The sequence below is a fragment of the Bombina bombina genome, chromosome 8 (assembly GCF_027579735.1).
Source record: "Bombina bombina isolate aBomBom1 chromosome 8, aBomBom1.pri, whole genome shotgun sequence".
Lineage (NCBI taxonomy): Eukaryota > Metazoa > Chordata > Amphibia > Anura > Bombinatoridae > Bombina > Bombina bombina.
Genome location: NC_069506.1, coordinates 90,090,633 through 90,103,530, shown reverse-complemented (window position 1 = coordinate 90,103,530; position 12,898 = coordinate 90,090,633). Strand labels below are relative to the sequence as shown.

General features: G+C 37.9%; 1 protein-coding gene across 9 annotated transcripts in view; it reads right to left on the bottom strand.

Annotated features, from left to right (window-relative positions):
- Positions 1 to 12,898, bottom strand: part of RERE (arginine-glutamic acid dipeptide repeats) — a 1,074,498-nt gene that overhangs the window by 47,781 nt on the left and 1,013,819 nt on the right. For 7 of the 9 annotated variants that reach the window (XM_053690440.1, XM_053690438.1, XM_053690443.1 and 4 more), the window contains 3 exons: positions 6,777 to 8,137; positions 3,478 to 3,700; positions 1,136 to 1,856 (listed from right to left, as the gene is read on the bottom strand). In XM_053690440.1, the coding sequence (XP_053546415.1) occupies positions 1,136 to 1,856; positions 3,478 to 3,700; positions 6,777 to 8,137 (2,305 nt within the window). The remainder of the gene's footprint in view (positions 1 to 1,135; positions 1,857 to 3,477; positions 3,701 to 6,776; positions 8,138 to 12,898) is intronic. The other 2 variants (XM_053690444.1, XM_053690442.1) reach the window with 1 other exon arrangement.

The window sequence follows — 12,898 nt, the reverse complement described above, 5'->3', positions numbered from 1 at the left end:
TTAAGTATTTTTTTTTTACACACAAACACACACACACACACAAGTACAGCAGAATGACCTTTTGAAGAAATATAATCATTAAAATACATGAAATATTTCTAAAAAAAACCCAAAAAACCTTTAAATACAGCAAGCCAAAATAACTACAACGTAAATTAGCACATTCACAGTCTTCACTAAGTAGTTTTTATACATCCAATGTACATTAGTATAAGAAGCTATATACTATAAAAAAATAATATAGATTATAAAAAATAGCCAAGCCCAGCCTAGGATAATTAACTTAGTAGTTACTAAAAAGTTGAATAGATATTTTAAATCTCTAGATCCCTATAAAAATTGAAACAGTACACTAACTACTTTGTTGTGAATTCTAAACTATCTAATACATTTGGGAAACAGTTAAACAAAAAGCAATTAATATGGTAAAAAGGTTAAAAAAATAATAATCAAAATAAAAAAACATAAAAATAGACCAATATCAGCATTCCAATTCTGCTCTATGGTGTGAATTTTCTTACATTTTGGCTCAATAACATGGGAATGTGAAAGTTCAAGTGCAAAGCCATTGCCACTCAAAGCTTAAAAGTTCTGAAAAGTAAACCTTCCTTTAGAATGAGAAGTTCACGTAATAAATGTGGCCCGGTTATGGAATTAATAAATATGGCAGCAAGTTACGTCTACTAATAGAGCTTTTTGTAACACCCCCTTGGTAACCCCTAGAATGGAAATCTCTTAATTAAAAAAAGTTGCACTAATGCACATCAATTATAAAGACAAACAAGTAGTTACACTGTAAAGATGAGGAACAAGCATACCACAAATAACTCCATATAAAAGCTTATACAAACAATAGCTAACACAAACGGATTCATTTCAAGGCCATTTTTGAGACCAATCTCTCTGCTCGAGATCTTTGAGAACCATTTTTTATTTTATATACTGACAGGTCAGACAAAGAAATATAGGTTGGTTTGAAGCCTTCAGCCGATGTTGATTACAGATAGGTTTTTTTTTAAATGTGAAATTAAGTTAAACTTTTGAGATTTTTGAACACCATGCAAAAGAAATTTGGCAATATAGGCAGCTATGCTGTATTGCAAATCTAACCATTATCCCTTGCCCATGGGCTCACCTTGATGTAACGGATCCTGTTGATGGAGATGGAGGTGTGAATGTATGTGCGAGTGTTGGTGATGATGAGGCGTGACATTGAACATCTGGAGCCTAGCCAGAGGGTCATTGGTAAGGGATGCCATACGCTCCGCGTGTATACGTTCTGCTGCCAGTCTCTCGGGGTAACTTATATCTGGCCGTAGTTGTGGGCCTGCCAGTGCCAGTCTTTCCCTCTCAAGATGGTTCAAGCCATGGTGGAAAGGTGCAAAGTGGTGTGGTCCTGCCGATGGGTTAAGAGTAAGTGCACCATGCCGTGCAAAATGTTCCATAGGGTTAGCTGCAGGGTGAAGCTGATCAAGTTCAGGAGGTTTTACCTCAAAGCCAGGCTTCATCCTCTCCCGCAGCTCTCTCTCACGTAACTCCCGTTCCCGCAGTTCTCTTTCACGTAACTCTCGTTCCCGCATTGTGGGGTCCATATTATATAAGCCTGGCATATGGTAAGCCAGTAATGGTTCATTGGGATTAAGAGGGACAAAGAAAGGATGGTTGCGGTTGGTGGGCGACATGACATGAGGTCGAGCATATTCACTGAGTGTGCGTAGGGCGGGTGTGTCTGGCCCTATATACGGTGGAACAGCAGCAATGGTGGTTGGTGGGGGTTCAAAAGAAGGTCGAATGTGTGCTGGACCACCCATCTGAGATTCTCCCAGACGTCCATCATGGGAACTACAGGCTTTCTGCTAAAAATAAACAAAAAAGAAATTGCCAATCACTAACAACAGCTAATAGATATTCTTTTTCTGTTTTGCCATGCTGGGGATGGGGAGAGGGGTATATATTTTCCTGTATGCGGGTGCGCTATAAATAACAAGCCATTACAAGTAGCTGGTTATTGCTACCGTGAGCTTGAGGTAGCAATTAGACCTTAGAAAAATTAACCAGAGATCGTTAATTTGATAAATGTGCCCCAAATGCCCCCCAAAATACAGTGCAGTTTATGTTATTAAAAAATAAAAATGGTAGCATTTTTATTTTTTAATAAAGTAACTGCACCACACACTATTTTGAGGGTAAAGTTGGTGGGAGTGGGGTGTTAAAAGAAGAAAAAAAAAAAACAAAACAAAAAAAAACAAAAAAAAAACAACAAAACTGCACTGAAAAGTGCCTTTACATTGTGGTCTATGGGAACTATGTGTTCCCAGAAAATATATATGTATATGCTTATATACATATATATTTATGAGTTAATATGTGTATATACCCATAATAACACAAATATATATATGTATATAATCCTATACATTTACAATTTGCTGCCATCGCTGTGCAACTTCTCTCGTGCTGTCAACTTGTAAAAACCAGCACAGTGGTATTACTCAGTGGAGCGCAAATATCGCTTTCACGAAAACGATATTTAGTGCTCCACTTGTAATATGGCCCTTTATTGATAAAAAGTGGGAGTGGTGAAAAAATTAGGTCAGGAAATATTTACAAGTTAATTATAAAAAAAAAAAAATATATACATATATATATATAATAAAATTCAAATAACCCTTTTCCCTAACTAATTCTCCTTCCTTTTGTCACACTTTAAGCTGTAAGTTGTATTTGCATCTGCTATTCTGAAAAGTGACATCAAGGGGCCTATTTATCATTGTGCAAGCGGACATGATCCGATATTGCGGATCATGTCCACTGCACATCGATAAATGCCGACAGCATACACTGTTGGCATTTATCATTGCACCAGCAGTTCTTGTGAACTGCTGGTGCAATGCCGCCCCCTGCAGATTCACTAGCAGGGGGTGTCAATCAACCTAATCGTATTCGATCGGGTTGAATTCCGTTGATGTCTGCCTCAGAGCAGGCGGACAGGTTATGGAGCAGCGGTCTTTAGATCACTGTTTCATACCTTGCGTTTCCAGCTCGCCAGAAACACAAGGCTTTCTTTAGAGTTTCAGAGTGCTTTCCTGTCTGGAAGGAACGGTGAACTATTTTTATTCATAAGCACTAAAAACTCAATGTTTTCATATTTACTTAAAAGGTAACATATAAAGGAAACCCATAACAGGTTGGTAGGTACTTTGACCACATTTTCTCAGGTTTGTGAGTGTAGATCAGGGGTCCTCAACCTTGATGCTCCAGATGTTTTGGAACTACATTTCCCATGATGCTCAGACACTGAGCATCAGCTGGCTTACCATCATGGGAAATGTAGTTCCAAAACCTCTGGAACACAAAGGTTGAGCCCCCCTGGTGTAGGCCTTGCGAACAGACAACACTAAGCACAAATCTGGAAGTAATGATCCCCTAATACTGTCCAAACTGATGTATAAAGGAACAGATAAAGTAAAATAATACCGCTGCTCTTTCGGCTTCTCTTTCCCGCTCTCGTTCCCTTTCCTTTTCTTTTTCTTTCTCTTTCTCTCGTTCTCGCTCCTCTCTGACCTTTTGCTCTGCTTCCCTTTTTGCTTTTTCAAGGGCTTCTTCTCTTTTTTTTGCCAGTTTTGAGCCAGTTAATGGAATAAAGTAAAGGTCTGTTCTAGCACAGGAATTGTAACCACGATCCAGATGCTTGTAGAACCTGCACATAAATTAGAAAATCCCAAATTAAATAATCTGTAAAATGGTTGTCCAAACTATGATCTGGGAGTTACAATAAAGATATTTGTTGATTTTCTTGCTACTTTCTGTATCCAATGCTACAACTCTAAACTGCACACATTTTGCTACCCTTCAATGAAAGAATTGCTCCTGACATCTACTAAAAGGGATACTAAACCCAATTTTTTTCTTTTATGATTCAGATAGAGCATGCAATTTTAAGCAACTTTCTAATTTACTCCTATTATCAATATTTATTTGTTCTCTTGCTGTCTTTATTTGAAAAGCAAGAATGTAAGCTTAGAAGCCAGCCCATTTTTGGTTAAGCAGCTGGGTTGAACTTGCTGATAGGTGGCTAAATGTAGACACCAATCAGAAAGCGCTATCCAGGGTGCTGAACTAAAAATGGGCCGGCTCCATAGCTTAGATTACTGCTTTTTCAAATAAAGATAGCAAGAGAACAAAGAAAATTTGATAATAGGAGTAAATTAGAAAGTTGCTTTAAATTGTATGCTCTATCTCAGTGTTTCCCACCCCCGATCCTCAAGTACCCCCAACAGTCCTGGTTTTCATTATAGCTGAACTAGAGCACAGGTGAAATAATCAGCTGATGGATGAGAGTAGGTTGGTTACTGATCAGCTGATTACTTCACCTATGCACTGGTTCAGCTATAATGAAAACCAGGCCTGTTCGGGGTACTTGAGGACCGCGGTTGGGAAACACTGCAGTCTGAATCACAAAATATATTCAGATAGGGGAAGCAATTTTAAGCAACTTTCTAATTTACTCCTATTAATTTTTCTACATTCTCTTCCTATCTTTATTTGAAATTCATTAAAATTATGGGGGGGGGGGGGGGAGATAAAAAACTGAAATCAAAATCCTCCTTGTCTCAAAATTAAATCAATGTAAATATTTGCATAGGAAATTAGCACGTCTAGGCAAGTATCCCCGCTTGCTTTTCCCCAGAAATTCTTAATATACAATGTTACCAATGCACAAGAGAATTGTGGGTAAGATATGCAAATTAGATATGCAAATTCTCAGTTTTTTGGCTTCAAAAATACTGTTTTGACACAGCGATCCTTTTAACAGGATTATGGCAGCAAACCAGAAATCACTCACTAGACAAGCCTGTTTCGTTCTTTTTGGAACTCATCAGTAGGAGATAGATTTCTGGTTGCTGCACTGGTAAAGCTATTTTCATGGTTAAACCAAAATTCATTAAAATTATGGGGGGAAATAAAAAACTGAAATTAAAATCCTCCATGTCTCAAAATTAAATCAATGTAAATATTTGCATAGGAAATTAGCACGTCTAGGGCAAGTATCCCCACTTACTTTTCCCCAGAAATTCTTAATATACAATGTTACCAATGCACAAGAGAATTGTGGGTAAGATATGCAAATTAGATATGCAAATTCTCAGTTTTTTTGCTTCAAAAATACTGTTTTGACACAGCGATCCTTTTAACAGGATTATGACAGCAAACCAGAAATCACTCACTAGACAAGCAAAAAAACTGAGAATTTGCATATCTAATTTGCATATCTTGCCCACAATTCTCTTGTGCATTGGTAACATTGTATATTAAGAATTTCTGGGGAAAAGCAAGAAGGGATACTTGCGTAGACGTGCTAATTTCCTATGCAAATATTTACATATATTTAATTTTATCTTTATTTGAAAAAGCAGGAATCTAAACTAAGGAGCCGGCAAATTTTTGGTTCAGCCCCCTGGATAGCACTTGCTAATTGGTCACTACATTTAGCCACCAAACACAACCCAGGTGATGAACCAAAAATGGTCTGGCTCCTAAGCTTAACTTCTTGCTTTTCAAATAAAGATAGCAAGAGACCTAATAAAAATGGATAATGAGAGTAAATAAGAAAGTTGCTTAAAACTGCATGCTCTATCTGAATAATGAAAGAAAAAATGTGGGTTTAGTATCCTTTTAAATACTTGTATACATTTTGCAGAAGAGAATGTAGCCCTTCATGTGCATTAGTAGAGACTTGACTTTAAAGTCTTTGACTTCATATAACATATAGCAGTGGATAAGAAACACATTAAACATTTTCCTTTCTTTTAAATTGAGTTAACTATTTCTTTCCTGAATAGTAACTATATAACTGACTGACAAGGTTTAGTAATATAACACAAATCCTTACACTACTGTGCAAAAGTTTTAGGCAGGTATGAAAAAATGCTGTAAAGTAAGAATGTGTTGAAAAAAAGAAATGTTAATAGTTTATTTTTTATCAATTAACAAAACGCAAAGTGAGTTAACAAAAGAAAAATCTAAATCAAATCAATATTTGGTGTGACAGTCCTTCTGTCAGTTGCTTCCATCTCTTATTGTAATCCCAGACAGACTACATTATGTTGAGACCAAGGCTCTGTAGGGGCCATACCATCATTTCCAGGACTCCTTGTTCTTCTTTACTTTGAAGATGCAAGTCTTCTATGAAGACCACTTCTGACCAGACGTCTCCAGCTGGGTGTACCAAGGTGCAAATAGTTTCTGCCAATTCTGAGTTGATGGCACTGCTAGACATCTTCAAGTTGTGAAGGAACGTAAGCATGTGTCTTTCATCTGCTGCAATGTTTCCTTGGCCGACCATTGAGTCTACGGTCCTCAACATTGCTCATTTCTGTGTTTCCTCAGAATATCTTGGACAGCACATCTTTCTTGTTGCTTAGCTCAGTCTCGCCATGGTGTATGATTTTGACATTAAACTGTCTTCAACAACCTCACCTTTTTAATGTTTAGCTGTTCCCCACCAAGTTTTATTTCTTTTTCAGTTAATGATTGTGTTTCAACATACATATTAAATATATTATTATTAGCACCAATTTGGTATAATTGTTTAATCATGTACCTGATTTAATTTGATTAAGCTTTCTTCTGTTCTCTTACTTGCATTTTTACTTTACAACATTTATTATTCACACATGCCTAAAATGTTTGCACAATAGCATGCATATATATTTAAATAAAATACAAAATACTTCACTCATCCTTCACCATTTCCATAATGACGGAAGTAATACCTTGCAGACTGACTGGCATGGCTTGGAGCATCAACAACAGTAGGTTCAGGAGATGGGCTACGAGGAGGAAGTGGAGGGCTTTCAGGCTCTTCTATTTCATCTGGTGCTTCTTCTTTAATCTGAATTGGCGGTAATGGAGGTGGATTTGGGGTAGGAGACACCACAGGAATGCAGACACCAGGTGTAGGCGTAGTGGTTGTAACAGGTGGAGTAGGCTGGAGGCTTGGAGAAACTGATGGCAAGGAACATGGGATAGAAGTAGGAGGGCAGGATGGTGGAGTGATTGAAGGTGGGCCACCAGGTATGAACTGATGTTGTGAGAAAGGAGGTTGAGAAGGAATGGGATGAATCCCTGACTGAGGGTGTCCTGGTGGCTGGGGCAGACTTTGGCTTTGTGTCAGGACTGGGGGTTGTGCTGCAGAGGTCTGAAGTTGCTGGCTCTGTGCCATAAGTTGTAATGGTGGAGGATGAGCAGAAGGTTGATGATGGGTAGGTAAAGAGCTAAGGGGTTTAAGCGCAGGAGGTGGTGGTAAGTTTGAATTCAAGGAGAATGGGGAGGGTCCTTGTAGATGAGGAGGAAGTTTGTGAGACTGTGATGGAGTCTGAGGGATAGGGGTTGTGGGAGGTGGCTTGATATGAGGCATGACCATTGGTGCAGGAGGCAAAGGCTGCTCTCGAGGAGGTTGTGACTGTGATGGCAAAGCTGGCTGAACAGTTGGTGGTCCCTGAATATTATGAGGGAAAGAATGGGATGGAGTTTGTGGCACTGGAGAAACCTGAGAGGGACAGGGATGAGGTGAAGAGGAACATGGGTATTGTAAAATTGGCTGGGGTTGAATGTTGTGTGGCAGGGATTGTACAGGCCCATGATGTGGAGACTGTGGGTGAACTTGAGCAGGAATGGGGGGTTGAGGTTCTACCTGTGATCCAGGTAGGGGTTGTATGGCTGGATGTGGTGATGGTAACCTTTGAGGGTGAAGAATGGGAGCTGGTTGAACAAGTGAAAGGGAAGGAGGCTGAAGAGGCTGGGAAGGAGGCAATGATGGAGACTGTGATATCTGAGCAGGAGCTATGCTATGAGGAGTGATGGCTGGTGGCAGAGGTCCTGGAGATACTGGGGGAGGTGCCACTGCTGGCGTTGCATTTTGTGGCTGTAACATTTGTTGCTGAGCTGAGGAGTCTGAGTCACTCTCATTGTCCTGAGGACTGGGAATGCTGGGGGATGTGCTACGGTTATCTTGGTCAATGTCCTTTGGATCGCTGCTACCTTCATCATTAACACTACGACTGTCTGAGCTCTCCCCCTCCCCTTCACCCTCTCCCTCCCCTTCTGAGGGAGAGTTTGGACGACTGATCTCCTCCTGCAAAGAGAGGGGACAAATAGAACTGTGAAAAAAAATCGTTTAATTACTTGGAATCAACTCTATAAACAAAACAGTTTCTTAAAGGAAAATTTCAATGTTATTCCATCATCAAGTTTACGTTGCTCTCATTGTTGAACAGCATACCTAGGTACGCCCAGGTGTGTGCACATCTGGAGCACTATGTAGCATCAATGTTGCATTAATGTTTATAATGTTATAAACCTAATAGCAGCAGTTTGCAACAATGTATAACATTATTAAAAACATTGTTGCAAAACACCTGCCATATAGTGGGCCAGAAAATAATGTAAATGTCTTATAAAAGCAGGCAATTTGGGAACAAAAAAAAAAACAAAACACCACAAAAACAAACACACTCAAACCATACAAATTACTTTTATTATGAATCATGAAAGTTTAATATTGAGTTAGTGGTTCCTTTTGCTGTGAATATTTCTACTCACAATGATACATTTGTAGGAGGCAAGAGTGTGAAATGTTACTACTGCACACAAATATGTAATAAGTAAAATCGCCCTCTCCTGTCCCTAGAAAACGAGCATTGAGGATATTCACAGACCAAAGCAACAGAATACAAACACCACTATGTAACAATATTAAAATAGGCAGAGAAGGTCACATTTTAAGTCCATACTTCTTTAATCCACTACATTCAAAATGATCATGTATTTTTAATCCAACAATGTTAACCTTTCATAGCTGCTTTTTTTATTATCTGCTTGTAATAAAACTAGCAAAATACCCTCTTTACAAGTTAAATAACGTATTAGTGAATGAATCCTAAAAATAAGTCACAATGTATGAATGTTACCAATGCTATTATGGAGGCATGGCATGAACAGTGGATTCTATTATGAAAGCTATACATAAAATCCTGTTATACAAATCACGATTAAACAAAATAAATAATAATAAAAAAAAAACCTGATAAAAGTTCAAAATACCCTCTTTACAAGTAAAATAACGTATTAGTGAATGAATCCTAAAAATAAGTCACAATGTATAAATGTTACCAATGTTATTATGGAGGCATGGAATGAACTGTAGATTCTATTATGAAAGCTATACATAAAATCCTGGTATTAAAATCATGATTAAACAAAATAAATAAAAAAAAACTGATAAAAGTTCATTGCTTTACCTACAAAAAAAAAATATTATTACTCGCTCAGTCTTTACGTTCTGCAGAATCTCACACAAATCAACTAGTATTGTTTCTTCAAAGACATGGCTGGAGGATCAATTTACCAAAAAGTTCTTTGATTCCTCAGACAAAGGTAACCTTTTTAGGTTTCCAGATAGATTCAGTGTTCATGACTTTGTCTCTAACAGACAAGTGACGTTTGAAATTGGTTGCAACCTGTCGGAACCTTCAGTCTCAGTCATTCCCTTCAGTAGCTATGTGCATGGAAGTTTTAGGTCTCATGACTGCAGCATCGGACGTGATCCCCTTTGCTCGTTTTCATATGAGACCTCTCCAGCTTTGTATGCTGAACCAATGGTGCAGGGATTATACAAGGATATCACAATTAATATCCTAAATCTCAATGTTCGACTTTCTCTGACTTAGTGGTTAGATTACCATCGTATAATTCTAGGGGCCTCTTTCGTTCGTCCAACCTGGACTGTGATCACAACAGATGCTGGGGAGCTGTTTGGAGATCTCTGACAGCACAAGGGGTTTGGAAATCTCAAGATTACCAATCAATATTTTGGAGCTCCGTGCAATTCTCAGGGCCCTTCAAATTTCACCTCTGTTGAAGAGAGAACCGTTCATTTGTTTTCAGACAGACAATATCACAACTGTGGCATATGTCAATCATCAGGGTGGGACTCACAGTCCTCAAGCTATGAAAGAAGTATCTTTCATATCTTTCGGAATCCAGCTCCTGTCTAATTTCTGCGATTCATATCCCAGGTATAGACAATTGGGAAGCGGATTATCTCAGTCGTCAGACTTTACATCCGGAGAATGGTCACTCCACCCAGATGTGTTTTCTCAAATTGTTCAGATATGGGCGCTTCCAGAAATAGATCTGATGGCATCTCATCTAAACAAAAAACTTTCCAGGTACCTGTCCAGGTCCAGGGATCCTCAGGCAGAAGCAGTGGATGCATTGACACTTCTGTGGTGTTATCAACCTGCTTATATTTTCCCGCCTCTAGCGCTGCGGAATCTGTTGGCGCTCTACAAATACCTGATAATAATAATAATAAAAAGTGATCTCCAAAATCATCATGGAGCCATCGTTTGCTGGTGGCTCCAGCATGGTCTCACAGGTTTTCGTATGCGGATCTTGTTCGGATGTCCAGTTGTCAACTTTGGCCATTTCCATTAAGGCCAGACCTTCTATCTCAAGGTTCGTTTTTCCATCAGGATCTTAAATCATTAAATTTGAAGGTATGGAAATTGAACTCAGTGATACTATGTTGCAGGCTCGTAAATCTGTTTCTAGAAAGATTTATTATCAAGTTTGGAAGACTTACATTTCATGGTGGTGTTCTCAAATTCTCTTGGAATTCTTTTAGAATTCTTAGAATTTTACAGTTTCTTCAGGATGGTTTGGATAAAGGTTTGTTTGCAAGTTCCTTTAAAGGACAAATCTCTGCTCTTTGTTTTATTCCACAGGAAAATTGCTAAACTTCCTGATATTCATTGTTTTGCCCAGGCTTTGGTTTGTATCAAGCCTGACGTTAAATCAATCTCTCCTCCTTGGAGTCTTAATTTGGTTTTGAAGGCTTTACAGGCTCCTCCATTTGAGCCTATGCATTCTTTGGACATAAAACTACTTTCTTGGAAAGTGTTGTTCCTTTTGGCCATCTCTTCTGTTAGAAGAGTTTCTGAATTATCTGCTCTTTCTTGTGATTCTCCTTTTCTGATTTTTCATCAGGATAAGGCAGTTTTGCGAACTTTTAAATTTAAATTCTTACCTAAGGTTGTGAATTCTAAGAACATTAATAGAGAAATAGTTGTCCCTTCTTTGTGTCCTAATCCTAAGAATTCTTTGGAGAGATCTTTACATTCTTTGGATGTGGTGAGAGCTCTGAAATATTATGTTGAAGCCACTAAAGATTTCAGGAAGACTTCTAGTCAATTTGTTATCTTTTCTGGTTCCAGGAAAGGTTCTTTGGCATCGTGGTTAAAGCTTTTGATTCATCAAGCTTATTTGGAGTCGGGTAAAGCCCCGCCTCAGAGAATTACAGCTCATTCTACTAGATCAAGTTTCCACTTTTTGGGCTTTTAAGAATGAAGCTTCAGTTGATCAGATTTGCAAAGCAGCAACTTGGGTCTTCTTTGCATACATTTACTAAATTCTACCATTTTAATGTATTTGCTTCTACGGAAGCAGTTTTTAGTAGGAAAGTTCTTCAGGCAGCTGTTTCAGTTTGAAGCTTCTGCTTATGATTTAAGTTTTTATTTTTATTTTTTTAGATTAAACTTATATTTGGGTTGTGGATTTTTTTTTTTCAGCGAATGGCTCTAGTGACTCTTGCATGGAGTTCCACATCTTGGGTATTGCTATCCCATACGTCACTAGCTCATGGACTCTTGCCAATTGCATGAAAGAGAACATAATTTATGTAAGAACTTACCTGATCTTTCATATTGGCAAGAGTCCATGAGGCCCACCCTTTTTATGGTGGTTATGATTTTTTTGTATAAAGCACAATTATTTCCAAATTCCTTTGTTGATGCTTTTTACTCCTTTCTTTATCACCCCACTTCTTGGCTATTCGATAAACTGAATTGTGGGTGTGATGAGGGGTGTATTTATAGGCATTTTGAGGTTTGGGAAACTTTGCCCCTCCTGGTAGGATTGTATATCCCATACGTCACTAGCTCATGGACTCTTGCCAATATGAAAGAAATGAATTTATCAGGTAAGTTCTTACATAAATTATGTTTTTATTATGCACTTTCTATTGTGCAATTCTTCTGTATTTAACGATCCTTAAACATTTTTATTATGCACTTTTCTATTGTGCAATTCTTCTGTATTTAACGATCCTTAAACATTTTTAAAAATCCTGATGAAATGGATTTCAGCCTGATTATGCAAGCTGCTAATGCCATTCTAAACCTGCAATACATTCCCTATTGGTAGATAATATAAATGACCATTTATGTTTGCAGAATGAATATGAAAAAAAGTTGAAAGAAAAAAAATATGCTTATAACTTCAGAACCAAAAACACAACACTGAGTGCCAGTATCTTTATATGAAAGCAATTGGGGAAATTATTTTCCTTGAGCACTAAGATGATTTTAAACGGCCCCCATTGTTTTCATACCCATCTCTCTCAAAATTACAGCCCAATCTTCTAACCGTAAACTCCTTCCTCTGGACTATCTGCTCACCACCAGCAAAAAATTGTGGGTGAGCAGAGTGAATCACTTGGGGCTTGTTTCCCAAAAACTTGCTGGCATGGGGAGAATTCATCAGCATATTTTACTAAAGATTGTATTGTAAAGTAAGTGTCTCTCATTCACATAAAGCATATTAACAAACAACCCTTAATGAGATACACAGTTCCCAAGGTAAAAATTGCATTTAAATACTTCCTTCAAATCAGATTAAAGGGACATTGTACACTAAATTTTTCTTTGCATAAATGTTTTGTAGATGATACATTTATTTAACCAAAACAGTTTAAAAAAAAAAAAAAAAAATGTATAGTTTTGCTTATTTTAAATAACATTGTGCTGATTTTCCGACTCCTAACCAAGCCCCAAAG